General features: G+C 50.6%; 1 protein-coding gene across 8 annotated transcripts in view; it reads left to right on the top strand.

The window, feature by feature from the left end:
- ARID5B (AT-rich interaction domain 5B) overlaps positions 1–4,847 on the top strand; it is a 119,145-nt gene extending 114,298 nt beyond the window's left edge. For all 8 annotated transcript variants that reach the window (XM_074590220.1, XM_074590218.1, XM_074590222.1 and 5 more), the window contains one exon: positions 1,884–4,847. In XM_074590220.1, the coding sequence (XP_074446321.1) occupies positions 1,884–4,034 (2,151 nt within the window). In that variant the 3' untranslated portion in view covers positions 4,035–4,847. The remainder of the gene's footprint in view (positions 1–1,883) is intronic.
- The last annotated feature ends 12,631 nt before the right edge of the window (positions 4,848–17,478 follow it).

Below are 17,478 nucleotides of genomic sequence, written 5' to 3'. Positions count from 1 at the left end.
GGGGTGGGCGCTTCCAGCCAGGGTGGGTGCAGAGCTGCAGAGCTCATCTGTGCTCTGCTGTATGGAGGGCTCTGTGCCCAGGACACGGTCCTTCACAGGGCCAGCAGAAAGGAGATGTCCAGCTCCTTTGGGTGGAACAAAATCCAAGCCTGCTGAAGCCGGGCAGAAGGTTGCATGTGCCTCTCACCCCAGCCGTCCCCCAGCGGAGGAGCCCCGTGCCAGGCTCCACCTTTGGGTGCAGTCCTCATCCAGGCACAGCAGTGGTGGTGTGTTGCTCACAGCCACACACGTAGATGTGTAGGCATGGCCCTGACGAAGCCACCGCTTAAACTGTTTCCGCCTGTGGCCAAGAAGCTGGCCGTAGTTGGGAGCTGCAAAAGCGTAATCGAGTTAGAAATGCGTGGTCCTCTCAATAGCACGTTCAACTCATACTCCAGAAGAAGTATGCGGGGAGAGAATATAACTTTAATTTATTAGGCTTGCATTTGCTTTTGTGCTCTTCCCTGTTTTCCTGCCATCACAATGACATTGTCAGTGTAACGAGATACCAGACAAAATGCTATTAGCCTTGGACTGCACATTTCCTCACAATAGCTGAAACTTCAATCAAAATGTTGCTTAACAGAAACAAAGAGCAGAATGTACAGTTATTAAATATGATTTCTCTCTCTTTTTTGTCCTCCTTGCTTTGCTCATCTGTCTGGTATTTTCCTGTAATTTTATAAGCTCAAGAGACTAGCGATGGTACTTTGTAAAGGACCTAATGATGGTATTTGGCTGCAAAAGGCAGCTATGAGTTTAAAAAGAAGAAGTTAGGATGACTAACAGACACTGTAACTAATAGGCCAGCCAAACAGACAGGAATATTTAAAAGCAGCTGTGAAGAGGGTTAGATTCGTTAGGACCTTCTCCGATCCCCTGCTCCTACGACAGACCATAAAGCAGCATTTAGATAATAACTTTCTCGATGCGTCTTATCTTTACAACGAAGAAAGAAAGAAAACAATAATAATAAAGGGCTCACACAATGCTGCCGTTTTATGACTGTCTTCCACCACAACATGTCAGAGGAGAGTGACAGCAGTTTTGAAAAGGGCTGTCAGTCAGCTGGATCGCAGATGGGACGCTCTGGTGACCTCTGCGGGTCACAGTTCAGCTGGCTACATAATGGGATGAATAGTGTGAATTGTGCACACAAGCTTTATTAATGGGGGAGCAGAAAGAGCTGCGGTCCCATTGACGATAACGTATAAAAGCCATGTTTGCAATAGCAGGCACACACACTTACTGAATGTTGACAACTTCATTTTAATCCGTTAATAAAAAAATGTGTGTCCTAGTTAAGCTGTGGCAGTGATTTGCTGCCTACAATAGGGATTCCTAGTATGCCATTTCTATCATTTTCACACTTTAATGCAGAACTGGGTGTGAATGATCTCCTCTGTGATCACTGAATTTTAAGATAGCTACGCTGGAGAGACTTTATGTAAGAAAACACATGGGAATCGTTGTGTCATTTTCGTAGGTGAAGTTGGCTAGCGGGAGAAATTTCTACAGCCTTATCGCTTGTGTTACGAAATCTGCTCTCCTGCATTTGCCTAATTAATTTTAAAAGAGTATAAATAACCTCAGTGTTTAGCTATCTGGTCAAGCCACTGGTGGTGTTTTGAAGTGCCTTATTGTGATGGTGTATTTCTTAGTATTTCTGGGAGGTACTTTTCTTTGTTTGAGTCCGATACCTGGCGTTAGAGCCTTCACGTTCCAGCAAGGTGATTGACAAGTACTTCTCTAAAAGTAGCCAACGGTGTACTGTGTATGATCTTATGAACCGTCTGCCAAAATGCACCGCGTTCTTATTACTGTCTGTTGAATCGTATTATTAGGTTTCATCAGAACAAGAGAAGGATCAAGAATCAGCAGACCAGAAAAATTTCCCTGAACACCCTACAGCGGGAGAGATGAAACAACCCGTGCAAGGCCCTCCACCTCTTTTACCAGAAACAGCTCGGCCACTGCCTCTGGAAAAGACAGACCTGACAGAAAGCAGCACGAACAGTGAGAAAGCCAAGGAGGAGGTTCAGCACTTGTCCACTTTCTCAAGTATATCCGTGCCCCCAGAAGAAGACACCGTGCTGGATGCCACCGTCACAAAACGATTACATCCCCCAGTAGATTCCCTGGAAGACACAAAGCCTGAACAAAGGCTACATAAAGCTTTTACTGACAGCTTAGAAAGTGAACCTCCAGAAATGCCCTTCACGGCCTTCCCGGTCCAGCTGCCCACTCAGAGCGACATGGAAGATGACAAACTGCCAGAGATGGCCGATTACATCGCAAACTGCACGGTGAAAGTGGACCAACTGGGAAATGAAGATATCCACAACGCTCTAAAGCAAACGCCCAAAGTACTAGTAGTCCAGAACTTCGACATGTTCAAGGAAAAGGAGCTGCCCGGGTCCATGAACGATGACTCCACTTTCGGTTACACGCCACTGCTCTACTCCAAGGGTAATCCAGGCATCATGTCACCCCTGGCAAAGAAGAAGCTGCTGTCGCAGGTCAGTGGGGCAGCCCTGTCATGTAGCTATCCTTATGGTTCTCCTCCACCTTTGATCAGCAAAAAGAAGCTGAACAGCAGAGATGAGCTGTCCTCAAGCATACCACAAGGTCCCCACGCCCCTAATTCGGACCCTGTAGCAATTAATAGGCCCTCAGTCATACAACACGTACAGAGTTTTAAAACCAAGGAAGAAAGGAAGTCGATTAATGACGTTTTTAAACATGACATGCTAAGTAAACCGGATCCTCAGCGCTGTGATTTTTCAAAACATCGCCTCAGTTCTCTTGCCGAGTCGTACGTACCGAAGACGGATATCCAGGACTGCAAAGATAAAATGAGTGAGAAAAGGGCACTGCAGCACTCCCATGTGCCCACTTTCTTGGCAGATTTTTATTCATCACCTCATCTGCACAGCCTTTATAGGCACACAGAACACCACCTTAATAATGAACAGACATCAAAGTACCTCCCCCGGGACATGTTCAGAGAGTCAGAAAATATTTCTACTTTTACTCAACACAAACACCAAGAAAAACTAAATTTAAGTTACCGCCCGTCTTTGCATCAGCAAGAAAAAAAGGCAGCAGTGGAGGCCTCTTCAGATGATCAGCCAACAGATTTGAGTCTTCCAAAGAGCATACACAAACAGACTGCAAAGGCTCCGGGCTCCAGCCTCCCTCATTTATCCATGGCCCAGCAAGAAGGCAAAGGTATCTCCCCGTTCCAGGCTGCCAGCAGCCAGGCGGTGAGCCTAGACTGTAACCCCAAAGCTTGCCGCGTGTCCCCCATGGCCATGACAGCCCCGAAGAAACACAGCGAGTTGCTCCACCGGTCTGGGAAGCAGCAGGCCCAGAGGCTGGAGAATCTGAGGAAGATGGAGGGGATGGTGCATCCTATCATCAGCCGCAGAACGAGCCCGCAAAACGTGGGGGCTGCCCGGCCTTTGAAACGGAGCCTGGAGGACTTGGACAAAGTCATTTCCGAAAAAAAAATCCGAGCTGTCTCTCCTCTGCACTTACCAAAGGAGACTTCGGCGAAAGACAAGGTTACCGACCCAGAGGGGGAAGGCAGCAAGCCGGTGCATGGCCTCCATTCTGGCAGCATGCTGGAAAGCCACAAATTTCCCCTTTCGACCCCCATCTTCCCAGGCTTGTATCCGGGAAGCCTGTGCAGCGGGCTGAACAATCGCCTCCCGCCCGGGTATTCTCATCCCCTGCAGTACTTGAAAAATCAGACCGTGCTCTCCCCACTAATGCAGCCTTTGGCTCTTCACTCCTTCATGGTGCAGAGACAATTCCTCACATCCCCTGCAAACTCTCAGCAACTGTACAGACACTTAGCTGCAGCAACACCTGTGGGAAGTTCCTACGGTGACCTTTTGCATAACAGCATTTATCCTTTAGCTGCTATAAACCCTCAAGCCGCCTTCCCACCTTCCCAGCTATCCTCTGTACATCCCAGCACAAAACTGTAACACTCCTCGCTCACAAAAAAAAAAAAAAGGTCTGAGGAGAAAAGTTAAGTTAGCCACATTCCTCCCCCTGTGACGATGTCTTGCAGATTTAGCGATCTGTATTTTTGTCCACCAGGATGCGGTCGTATCCCGCCTAGAGGAGAGCGCTTCGGCGTTTGATGGAGACAGGACTGCTTCTTTAATTCTGGCTCCCACATCAGCCCCCTCACCCCCTTATCCCCGCCCCGGCAAAAAAAAGAAAACCAAACACACAAAAAAAAAAAACACAAAAAAAAAAGAAAGAAAAAAAAACCCATTGGATTTTGCATATATGTTTTCTGAAAGGACTTGTCTATGGTAAGAGCAAATGTTCAAAGGGAGCCGTGGAAATGCGGGCCCAGTCCTGAGCTCACTGAAATCCCCGGAGAGGGCTGCCTTTGCCTTTCACGGAGCCAAGGGCCAGGGGCCGAGCATTGTTGCAAAAACGAGTCGAGGACTCGAGATGAACCTGGAAAGGAGAAGCGGGCCGAGAATCCGTACAATCAGTGGATGTGCTTTTTTTGGGGTAACTTTCCTGACTTTTAAAGATTCAATCAATGCAATGTATAGTGAAACGGCAATAGATTTTTTTTCATTTTAACACTATTAGAACAGAAGGGTAAACACTGTTTAATTTGACTGTACATATCCACTTCGTAAACTACCAGTGTCACATTTGGTCACAATAATTTATATAGTTTTGTTTGTCTGGTATATTCTGTGCTCTTTATGTTTGGTTTTTTTTTGTTTTGGGTTTCTTTTTTTTTAAATTAAACAGTATCATTTTATCTGCAACTTTTTTTAAAGGCTGTGGCTGTCCTATTTTTTTTTTTAATGTGTTTGTAATTTTTCCAGTTTCTTTATACTTCCGAGCAGCATTTTTGTTTCATTTTTGTGGTTAACGTTTACTGTTTACAAACCGAAGCAACTGGTTCAGATTAATCTTAACGGTTATAAACATACTGTAGGTGATGTTATGGTGCAAGGATGCGAACAAGGTTCCTTCGCCCGCGATCCACCCCTGTGAGGTGCTGAGCACCTCTCGCCCTCCTCCTGTTGTTGGGAGGGCTCCTCCGCCGCTTCCCCCCTCCCGCCGAGCTTTGCTTTCCCCTGTCTTGGTCCGTGAATGCGTCAAGCATTGTACGTAACCTTACCTAGGCTGTGAAACCCTCCTGCCTACCAGAGGAACGGTCTAGAAAACAAAACCTCCCTGGCACAAGCTGCTGGGATGAGAGAGGAGTCCGGAAAAATGGATTTGTGGTTTGCGAGAATGTCGAGAATCTCAGAAATTAGGATGGGAGCCGATGTTGATTTGGATCAGAGGCTGTCTGTGCCTCGCGAGCGGGCTGGGCTGGGTAGGATGGGTAGGGGGTTGCGTGCGGTGGTCGGGATGGTCCTTCCACGCCCCCACGGGCATCTCAGCCTCTCCCTGGGCATCCGTGCGCAGGGGGAAAGCCCGAGCGTGGAGGGGCTGGGTTTTCCTGACGAACGAGCTTCCCTATGGATGTGTGTTCGCTTTGCAGGACATCGCCGCTGTGCAGCCGAGCGTAGACATCGGTAAAGCCAAGTGTGACTTGGAGGCTTTTTACAATGTGAAAATTGGTTGTGATTCGAACCATCTCAGTTACTGTTCAAAGACAGCGTAATTGATACGGAAAGAAAAATGGAAACTACTAAGAAACACTTTGCATGCTAGGCATGTCATTAAATTTTCCCGTGATATGAAGCCAAATACAATATATAATGTATCATACTTAATATCCAAAGGTGGAAACCAGAATAATATACTCGTCTACTGTTAAAGATCCAGCTTCTTCAATTAAATACTTTATATTCCTGTGGTAAAACTATATTTAATTGATCAATAAACAGACTAGTAGAACTTAGAACATGGATATGCCAGTGCAGAGCATCCTGCTGCTCCACAAATCGTACGGGAAAGAGACCGGCAGGCTCAGCCGGGCAGAGGCCGCGGTGTGGAGGACATCTCTAGTAAAGTTGCACTAGATCTGAATCACATGAGAATCAGGGGTTTGGGGATGGGGGGGGGGAAGAGGGCGGGAGGCGGGGAAAGGGGAGAGAATATAAAAATCTACAGCAAACGCAAACAGAAGCTTGTCGTGTGTTTGATGAAGCAGACGCTTCTCTTCCTTGTGTCGGTTCAGCTGTGTGTCCCGGAGTCGTGCATTTGTTTACGCGAAGTGTCCGAGTTCCCTTCTGGTTATGTCCCGTTGGAGTTCGATGGCTTTTCGGAGCCGTGCTGGGGCAGCGCGGGGCTGGGGGACGGGGAGAGGGGGGGAAGGCTCCTCACTTGCCTTGCCAGGGGAGGAGACTGGCCGCTGCTGGCTGGGGAAACTCGTAATACACTGGGCAAGCATCAGGGCCAAGGAAAGGAAATGGTAGCATAAACCCCCAACAGAAGCGGCGCATTACTTGTTTAAAAACACTTAACAGAAATCTTGGAAATCTTTCAAAAGACTGTTGAATTCTCCATTGGCTGAAAAGTCTTTTTTTTTTTTTTTTAATGTCTTAAATGGGGCTTTGTTTGCATTGTTTGAGTTCAAGGGGCCTTATTATTGAATGAAATTGCACAAGCCTCCCTTTGTGCAATCAGACCATTGTTATTGATAGGTTTGTAAAGGAAACTGTGGAATCTAATTGGCAATAGAGTCATAAATCTATTTACCAGGAGCGAGTTCCAAGAAATGTTGCAATTCCAACGCACTATGTCCAGGATTCATTAGGGATGCTAAAGGTTGTGAGATTCAAAGGAAAAGGCCCGGCAGCAAATGCCTGGTGTGGAGCTTCTGGCCACGGGCTGAGCCGGACTTTGCGAAACGCCTGGGAAGTGGGGTCTGGCTCCCGGTAAAATCCCAGCCCCGAGTGAGGCAGGGCGGGAAGGAGCCGGCGTTTGGCGGCAGGTCTGCCTTGCCTGCCTATGGCCCGGCACGAGGCGTCTGCCTGGCGTGCCGCGGGCCGGGAAGTCAGTTTGTCCCAGCTGCAGAGAACCTTGGCAGCCCCTGGAGCTGGCTGCCTCCACCGGTACCTCGGCCCGATTCGGGGCGTGTGGGGATGCCACCTCCAGAGACCACTGCCAGGGTCCCCTCGCCGTCCCCTCCTGGCCTGGCCCCATCCCGTGCAGTGGTCAACGAGGTCGCCTCTGGTCCGGTTTTGCAATTTGGGTGATTTTTAAGAAGCGATGGGACTTCTTGTGCTGATGTGAGGCGGGCGGCATTGGCAGCGCTTCCTGCGGTGTTTTGCTGTACACGTGGTTGATGTTCCGCTCGTTCTCTTCCTCCTCCCCCCCTCTCCCCCCAGCCCCGCAGTTTTAAATATGTTCTAATAATGGCAGCATAATCTACTAGCTGTTTATACTTTTTTAACTTTCTTTTGTTGTAAATATTGTATACTTTTTGTGATTCAAGTTATGTAGCCTATATGCTCTGTAAGGTGATGATTTGTATATATAAAAATGGCCCAGTAATATTATATAGTTTCCCATTTAAAAGGTTATTGAGTAACCTTTGCGTTAGTTTAAACACTACCAGAAATAAAGCTGAGCCAACTATAAACACTCAATTTTTGTATGTTTTCCAAATTGTACTTATTAATGCTTTTGATACTGTATTATGTGCCAATAGTTTCCCAATCACATAGCAGGCAAAAGATATTTTGTACTTTTTGATCCACTGTAATATTTAATAAAAAATGTTACTATCTGTTCCCTTTTGTGTTTGATTAATAATTCTGTAAACAGCCCTTATCGCAATGGATTACATATTATCCCATCTGACCTTTCAGCCCTCTTATATTGGCTTTTCTAGAGAAAATATCTCCTCCTGCAAATGATTAGATTAAAGAAATGGAAGTTTGCAATTTCCTAAAGGAGGAAGAGACAAGATCTTCAGTCAGTGCCCCTCTATTTTTGCTGCGTGCTCACGTTAAAGCATGGCCATGGTCAGGCTGACTGCAGGAATCGCTGTTGAGGGGTAGCATCCACGCAGAGCTGGTGGCTCCAGTAGCAAATTTGCTTTATTTGCATCTCGGAGCAGGACTTTTTCCCGCCAGTGCTGCAGGCTCCAGCTGGGATCCGAAAATCACCCATCACCCCCATGTTCTCCCAGGCTCGACCGTCAGTAGGACTTCGGGGTCGGATGTGAACTAGTCGGTTTGCTGATGACAGTAAACAACCACCAAGTAAAATTAATTTGTACTCTCTTCCTTGATGGGTCCAAAAAGCCCCCCTGAACCTGGTGGCCCTTTGAGAAGCCGTTATCACAGCGAGCACTGTCGGAATGGGTACGCTCCTGGTCTCCATAGATGAGAAAATCATTTGCTGTAGGTGAGGCCTAGGTACCACCCTCACCCGGCGCATCTCGGCAGCAGGGCAAGCATGCCCCAGTGGCCAGGGCCACCCTGCCATCCTGGATCGTGGCTTAACAACATGGTGGTCCTGGGAGGGACTTGGGAGCCCCAGGAGCAGACGCTGTGAGCCTGTGGTGGTCCAAGGTGGCTGCTGCTTTGCACGCCCACCCTGCACCCCGCATGGCGGAGGCTTTTTGCAGTGCTGGCATTCACCCGTGCCCAGGGAGCACTTTCCCGCTCTGAGTCTCGGAGGGCAGCACAAGTCACGGGCTGAGGCTGGGATCCGTGGCGGTTGTGGTCCGTGATGCTGTCGGAGACGCGAGTCCCAGCCTGTGGGCACTTGGGGAGCTGCTCCCCCAGCCCTGCTGCAGCCGGGCGAGCTCAGGCCGGGCCGACGTCACCATTAGATGAGGCCTCCAGATACATGCTGTGGTTGAGGGAAAGTCAAAAAAAAGCATTTCTCGTGTGTGCTGGGAAATGAGGGGAAATACCAGCTCGGGGTGGGGGAGGAGGCGGCCGTTGGGCACACAAGAAGTGGCGCGGTGCCGTTGGGCAGATCTGCGCCACCTCTGGGCAGCTCTGTGCCACCTCTCCAGTGGGGAGAGGGACCGTCTGGGAGCAGGCATGAGGCAGGACGGGCACCCGTGGTGTGGCCCAGCAGCGCAAACCCCAGTGAGGCGCTGCCTGAGCCAGCACGAGGGTCACCACTGTGCTTAATTGCCCTCGGCAAGTTCTCATCTCTTTTGATGTCTGAGTCCTCGGTCAATCATTTGCTCTTCAGAGCGGGCTGTGCGAGGGCTTCCATGGTTTCCATGTGCACTGTGTATGAGCAGAGACAATAAACCTTCCTCTGGTTTCACCTGCCGCCTCATCGTTTCCCTTGGTGCTTGTTTATTCTTGTATTGTGAGAAACAGCAAATACTCACGCCCTATGTGCCGTCCCCACGCCAGCTGTGAAGCTATGGGAGAAGATGGGACCCTCTAGTAACTGTCCTCCCCCATCCGCTTCTGTCTTTGCCAAGCTGAGGCATTTTATTCTTCTCGTATTGAAAATATTTCCTACTGGTGAACACCTGAAGGAGGTGGGGGGAAATGCGGACACGTGTTGATGCCGCCTTTTGCAGTAACTGCAGAGGTGGCCAAAGCAACTTGGTTTCCAGCACCATGCTTGCTTCCTTGCTTTTTTCAGCACTTCCTAGCCTCTGGATTCACATAAGGCAGCGCTGCATGTTCCTGCCGTGCTGGGGTGTGTGTCGGGCTGCCCTTCCCACGCCACAGACCGTGGCCGGGGGGAAGACCCCCGGGAGCAGCACAATGAAGCTTTCTGCACCCAGACAAGCCCATCACTGAGGAGTCACAGCATCCTGCCTTGGCTGGGCGCATCCCATGGGTTTGTCGGGGTCACTTGGCTGTCGGTGCACCCCTACTGCTGCAAGCGGTGGAGCGGAGGGGTCCATGCTAACATCACCCAAAGGGCCTGCAGGGGCACACAGGGACCTCCCCAGGGCTCGGCGGACGGAGACGTGGTGGGCTGGTGAGGTCTGCAGGGGGGCAGAGTGGGAGAAGTGGTATACTGTCCATGACTCACACCCTCTTCTGGTTTTGAAAGTGAAATGTCCTGTGGTCTGAGCAAGGATGAGGGATGCTGTGCCGCTGGCTTGCTGCAGTGAAGGGCTTTGTCACCTTGTCACACCATTTTTTTTAAATGATCAGATTTGAGGGTCTGAAGCAAAGTGGAGATGCAGAAGGCGTTGGTGCTGACTGCAGTTCAGCTCTGGCTGGGGGCTCTTGGTTCTGTCTTCTGCTCTCTTACACAGCAATGCCCCTTCCACACGCCTTGCAGTTGTGACCAATGTGTGAGAAGGACCAGGGTGGTGCTTCTGGTTTTCTCTGGTTTTTGAGCCATGGCAGCCCGCGCACACAGTGCACGCACCTTCTCAGTACCTCACAGGACCTTCACAAGCTTTTCACCAGCAGCCACAGCACGGCAGGCTGGAAGCTGTCCTGGGGCAGGATCCCCCCTGCCCTGGATGGATCCTGGGGCATGTGGCTGGTTGCAGATGCTCTGCCAGCAGCAGCATCTCCCCACAGCCTCCCAGGGCTGACCCTAACCCTGTGGTGACACCTTCCTGTTGGGAACAGGGCCTTTCCTCTCCCCCTCTGCCAGGGGGCAGCTCCTTGCAGAAGTTTTCAGGAACATTTATAGAAAAGTTTCAGCTGCTGGGAGGAGCAGCTCACGCACAGACAACACCAGTAATCCGCACTGGCACCGTAATTGCTCTGGGAAATGCAGAGCTCGCCCGCAGGCTTTCCAGGAATATCAGACACCTTCAGCTCTTTCCAGAGCAAGAAAACTGGAGCCTGTGTCTTTGCCTTCCCCGGTTTGGGTAGGCTCACAACTGAGGTGCTATCTGAGCATATTGGCTCCCCCACTGATGAGAAACCTGGGAGAGCTGGATGCCCTCAAGGAAAAAAGGAGAGGCCACCAAAGCATCCCCCCATCTCCCTCGTGTGTGCCCGGACCCGTGACCACTTGAGCTTTGCATCTCTGCGGGAGAAGGCTGTGGCCATGGCCCAGGCAATGGCCCCTCCTGCCCCCCCACACAGGCGCCTGCCTTTGAGGCGGCGCATGTCCAGCGAGCAGAGAGGGACGCCAGGGCTGCTGGATACAACTTAATCTGTGTTTTCATTTAGCTTTTCAACTTAGCCTTTATGGGATTTGAAAAAAAAAAAAAAAAAAAAAAGCACTGGCGATGTTAAATGCTCCATCTAGTGTCTCACCTGGGGAACGAGCCCCCCCGGTGCCACCACCGAGCCTGAGCCGGGATGTCCCCTCTCCTGGGATGTCCCCTGTCCTGAGGTCGGTGCATCGGGACTGGACCCTCCTTCCTCGCAGGGTCCGCGAGGGCCGTGGGCTGGGGACAACCGTGTCCCAAACTGGAGCAGACAAAGTCGTGAAGGTTTTTGTTGGCTGCTGAAACCCAACGGCTCGGGTACAAATGCCGCATTCAGGAGACACCCCCCCCGCCAAAAGTCCTGAACGGTGGCAGCTGCGGAGATCCCCCCGTGCTCCCCCGTGGGCAGGAGGTGCTGGGGGGGCGGCCATGTGTGCCTTGTTGGTGGGTGCTGCTCCTGCCTCTCATCTCCCCCACCGTGACACGGGGCACAGGAATCCTGGTAGCGCCCCCCCTCCTCCTCCGGCTCCTGCAGAGTGGCTCCACAGCTGCTGCTTTTTTTTTTTTTTTTGGTGATGAGCATAAAAGCCTTTAACAAATTGCTGATTAGCCAATTAGTCGCCTCACACTGATGACCGTGACTGCCAGCCCCAAGCCTGGGTGCCAACCTCGCCTGCCCACCTCCCGGCTGCCCCCCAGAGCCCGCCCGGGGCGCGGGGCTGCTCTCCCGGCAAAGGAGGCGGCTGAGGGTACAGAGAGGGAGGCAAAAACCACAGAACTTGCAAATTTTATTCTGCGTGGATGGCGGTGGGCTCCCCGTCTGCCCCCGGCGCCCCTCCTCTGCTGCGGGCCGTGCCACAAGGCAACACTTGCCATGAGATGATGGAAGACCATGAGGGGAGGGCTTGCTGTGAGGTGATACCATGCCGTGAAGCAATGCCGTGAGGCGGTGCCACGCTGTGAGGCAGTGCCATGCCATGAAGCAATGCCATGCCATGAGGTGATACTGCGAGGTCATGCCATGCCGTGAGGTGATTTGGTGAGGTGACACCGTGCCGTGAGGTAACGCTGTGAGGCAATGCCCTGCTGCGAGGTGACGCCAGGCCATGATGGAGTGCTGCAAAACTTCACATCTTGCACAAGGCGGTGAGGGATGCTATTTAGCCATTTTGGCGCCAAAACTGTTTGTTGAAACAGGTGGTTTGTGACCTCTGAGCGCTTGTGCACGCCTCGCAGTGGGAGACACCAGAGGGATGAGCAATGGCCTCTGTCTATTTAGGCCCCACCGTACCGGGGTGCAGGAGCTGCAGTGCCAGCTGGCAATGCCACGTCCCCAGGGCTGGACACTGTGTCCCTCATGCGAGGAAGCCACCGGCCAGGCGCTGCGGTGGGGCTGAGCTGGGTGAGTGCCACGGGGGGAGAGGTTTGCTGGGGGGGAGCAGGGGGCAAAGGCGGGGGGCACACACACACACACACGTACACACACAAACATACCCGCAGCGCTGAGGTGTGTGTAATGGACGCGGAGGGATCCCACCCCAGGAGGATGAAACTATTGCATCTCTTGCAGACTACAGGTGGTTCATGGATGCACCTAAATACAATTTAATTGAATTTACAGGCGGTCCATGTGCGTTTCAGCAGAGATGAAGCGGGTATCTGCAACGAGCGAGGCTGATCGGTATTGCTTGGAGCGGACTTCAGCTCTTGTAATTTGTACATCGTGTGTGCATCCAGTTGGGGCTTTACCTACCGGTGACCTGGGAGGGGTGCTAAACCCCTCGGATGTCCCGCACCGGGGTGTCTGAGCCCACCCTGGCTCCCACGGAGGCCTCAGGGACCTCAGCCCCTCCGGCTGCACGAGCAGGCCATGTCCGCGCAGCTTTCCTGGGCTGGTTCTCTGCTCTCCCACAGAAATGGGGGCAAAATACCAAGCTGCTCACAAAGCAGGGCCATGGAGGGTGCCTCGTCCTGTTCCTGCCCCCCCTCCATCTCCCCCCACTCCTGATCAAACCCTCCATCCTCTACAGAGAGGGCAAGGCATGCTCCTCCTCCCACAGGGCTTCCTCAGGCTTTTCTGGTGTTGCTTTTGTGCGCCAGCTCCCCAAAAACCAGCCGGGCAAAGCAAGTTCTCCCCCCGCTGCCCCCCACAATGTCTGCGGAGCTCGCAAATGAGGAATAAAGCCATTTGTTTCTAATTATATTTGGCAGCTGCTCAGAGAATTTAGGACTAAAGCACGCAAATTTTTTGCTCCTGATTAAAGCACTTGACCTCGCAAGCAAAAGGCAAAGATTTCAACACCCACCCACAAGTAGGCTAGGAACGAACTGCAGAGAAAGGACCAAAAAAAAAAACCCCTTTGCTTAGATACACAAAATAATTCATTATGAAACAAAAGGCAGAATATTTAGTGCATAACTCAAGCTTGCCCAGGGCTCAGCTAACCACCCAATTACTGCTTTTAAAGCGGAGGGCACTTACTCGGAGCTAACACGCGCGCGGCAGAGGCACACATGCTCCGCTGAGCCCACAGCGCACGCGCGACCGAGACCCATTTGCTGCCTGTGGGAAGAAAGCGTCTTTCACAGGCCATCACCAGCTGGCCCGGCCCCGGCAGGACGGCTGGGACAGGGGCCGGTGGCAGGGGGTAGGTGAGTTGTCATCATCTTGGGTTTTTTTTTTTCCCGTATTCCCAGGATGAAATAGTTTCTGCGCATTGTAAGAAGGATGCAGCATCCTGGGTGCCTAATTTAGACTCATAGAATCGCTTAGGTTGGAAAAGGTCTGTAAGATCACTGAGTCCAACCATTAACCCAGCACTCCCAAGTCCACTGCTAAACCATGTCCCTCAGCACCACGTCTACACGTCTTTTTAATACCTCCAGGGATGGCGACTCCACCACTTCCCTGGACAGCCTGTTCCAGCGCTTGATAACCCTTTAAATGAAGAAATTTTTCCTAACATCCAATCTAAACCTCCCCTGGTACAACTTGAGGCTGTTTCCTCTTGTCCTATTGCCTGTTACTTGGGAGAAGAGACCAACCCCCACCTCGCTACAACCTCCTCTCAGGTAGTTGTAGGGAGCGATGAGGTCTGCCCTCAGCCTCCTTTTCTCCAGGCTGAACAACCCCAGTTTAGCCCATTTCAAGCAGTGTCTGCCCTGGGATGCCTGGGACAGCGAGGCAAAACCTTCCTTCCTTCCTTCCTTCCTTCCCCCCATCAGCGTGGGGTGCCGCAGCGTCCAGCTCCCGTGTTTACTATTTTCCCCAGCTTTAATAACAGCACAAGGATGTGTCGCAACTGCAGAAGCTTCAGCTGGCTCCCAACCAAGAGAAACAGCAAGGATCTTGATGGCACCCTTTAAAATAGCAGAGAAACCAGCTCAAACAGAAATTAACTACCCTGCAAGGTTCTGTGGTCCATAAAATACTTCCCCCAGCTCAATGGTTTTAAAATAACATGAAAGAAATACTTTCCATAAAAAGCAGTTAACTAGCATACAGATCTTTTTTTTAGTCATAATTCTGAGAGTCATACCCAAACAAAATACTTATACAAGCATTAAATTATACATTAAAGAAGGCTGATAAAGACAGTGAATTACAGAGCTACCATATAAGATTTCAGATATACAGATAGCAAGCATTATTAACATTTCTATTAAAGGTGACCTACAAAAGAGGGACAAAAATAATCTGTGCCACTTCTGATTTCTTGTGATGCAGGAGAAAGCAAACGTGAAGCGGCTCCAGCCCAGCTGCCGCCTACTCCCTCTGTCACCGTCCCTGCCGCCTTCTGCTTCCCCTCCCCATCCTCCCCCCCAAAAAAATTAATGACGGAGAGCAGAGGATTGCTTTCTGCTGGGACTGAAGCTATCCAGGGTGAAGTTCTCTGTTTTAGCTGGGTAACTGCCTTGGAGGGCATAACGTGGAAGTTTACCTCAGTGCTCACCTGAACTAGTGAGATGGTGAATTTTTAGCGGAGGGATTGTTTTTTTTTTCCCTCTCCACTTGAGTGGGTACCAGAGGTTTGACCATGTGAGCAGAGGTGACGCCGGGCAGAGCAGGATGCAGGAGGGCTGTGGAGGCTGCCTTCTGATGGGTGGCTCCTCGTGGAGGGCTCATTCTGCGCCTACCCGCCAGTGGTCCTTCTCCTGGGGGTTCCTCGGTGCCTGTGAGGGTTGGTCCTGCAATTTACCCCCCACTTGGGGTGGGGGTACCAGCTGTCCAGCCGCCTGCGGGCTTCATAATGAAAATTATGCAATATATAATTACAAAAATATATAATGAGGTATATTGAATATATATTTGTATAGATGAAGATTATATACTTTAATTATATAAATATATAATTGAGATATATATTTATATAGATAAAGATACAGATACTTTGATTCTGTGATTATTTAAATATATAATGAAATATATCATTACCTCCGAGACTGCTGCTCCTCTGTCCCCGGTGTTTGGGATTGTTTAACAGGTTATTTCCTTGCTGTTAGTTTTAGCGTTTGTTTGGAAGAAACCGATGTAAATACACGGGCAGCCACAGCAACACGGCCTAACCGCATAAGCAGCATGTCGGTAGGTGACCCAGCTCACAAAACAAGGATGCCCAAGGATGTATTTTCTTTCTCCTGCAGCCGCTGGGCTTGGCTGCCACCCTCCTGTCCAGAGTCTGCCCCCCACCTCCCAACAGCCACCCACAGCATTCCAGGAACTGTGGCTAGATGGGACCTGAATTTCTAATGGAGAAAACAGTCAATAAGGAGTAGAAAATATTGATTTCTATACAACACTAACATATAGAAGGAGTGTGTGTGCTCAGGGCGGCTGCTGCTCCTTCTCCAAGCCCAAGTCCCTGCTGGGGTGACAGGGGCCAGTGTCCCTGGGTGACACCAACTGTCTGCGAGGGACAAAGCATTTTCTACCTGTCTCATAAGCAAAGAAGTGAGACTAATGGCAAAAGGAAGGTTTCTGTTAACCTATAAAACACCGAGGACCCAGCGCTTCCCATAGAGGCAGTGAGTTTGAGAGGACCACTGGTATTTTTGCACCATAACGGCTTTCCATGAGGAATTGGTTATGGTTTCTTGCCATGATATTATGGAGAAATGAAGAATTCAGCTCTATTTTTCCTCATCTTTCAGTACACTTTTAGCAGGGCTAGGGCTGGGAAAAAACAAGTGAGGTGGAGGGTTGGGGAGAGAGTTGGTATTTGTAATGCCTAGATGGGCTCCTAGAAGGCCGGGCTCAATTGTGTCACTTGAAAAGTATGTCCCTCTTTCCACTGTTGTTCTGAAAGGTTGCTTTAGTGTTAACTGTGAAGGGCTTGATCTAAGGGCAATAGGCAGACAGGCACTCTGCTGCACCCAGTTGTCCTGGCTGAAAATTTCTGGTGTGCCCCCAAGCCTTGCCAAAGCTTTCTAGATGGTTCCTGAGCTCCTGCCTCACCTACACCGGAGATGCTAATTTTCATAAGTAAATGTTGGGTATCATCTCCTTTCCTAGGAGACCAGTTTGGTTTAGATCACCTCCTGTGCTTGTGTGTCGCTCTTTTATCTTACAGCATTGAAAACTCAGAACGAAGCTTAAAGAGAGTAAAAAAACTTACATGGGCTTTTGAGCGGCGTAAGGTGCCTGCAAAGGGGCAAATAACACTCACGTGCAAGGTGTGCCCAGAGCAGCCACTTGAGCGCAGAGCAGGAGGTGAATCCCGCCGGTCCCCAGAGGGCAGGAGGGGTGAGCAGAGTCCCCTGGGCAGCGGCCACCGCCAGCGGGTTCCCTGGGGGGATGCAGGGACACTCCTGTGGGAGCACCTGGAGAGCTCACCCTGGCAGCAGGTGACCCAGGAGCCTGGTGGCCACAGGGTGGCCGTGCGGACCGTCCAGCATCCTACCTGCAACAAGGGCGAGAGGCCCTTTGGAGAAAGACCTTGTAAAGTGTTTTGTCACACACTTCATCTTTTAATACTTACAAAAAGTGTCCCCCATCAGCAAAACCAGAAAAGGCTGCTGAAGCGTGCTGCGGCTGAGCATCCATCTGCTTTGCCATCATGGACGTCTTGTCTCAGGACGTGATGATTGCGCAATAAAATCCTGCTCCTGGCTGAAGAGCAGGGTGGGGGAATGTACAGTAAAAACTGCTTTATAGTTCTCTTTTCATTTAGGGCCACTTTTTAATTAGGCAAAGCAGCTCATTCATTCATCCGCAATTTTGCCTGATATGAAAGCGAGAAGCCGGCACTGCTCCATCAAGCGATGGAGGAGAGTGGATTACGTTTTCCCACCTGGAGCTATATGGCAGCCCAACCAAACACTATCCAATAGCGGATACAAAGTAAACTTGAAATAAACAAAGCCTGACAACAGCCCACCGCATTATG

Source organism: Larus michahellis, chromosome 6 (assembly GCF_964199755.1).
Source record: "Larus michahellis chromosome 6, bLarMic1.1, whole genome shotgun sequence".
Lineage (NCBI taxonomy): Eukaryota > Metazoa > Chordata > Aves > Charadriiformes > Laridae > Larus > Larus michahellis.
This window is presented reverse-complemented; position numbering and strand designations above follow the sequence as displayed.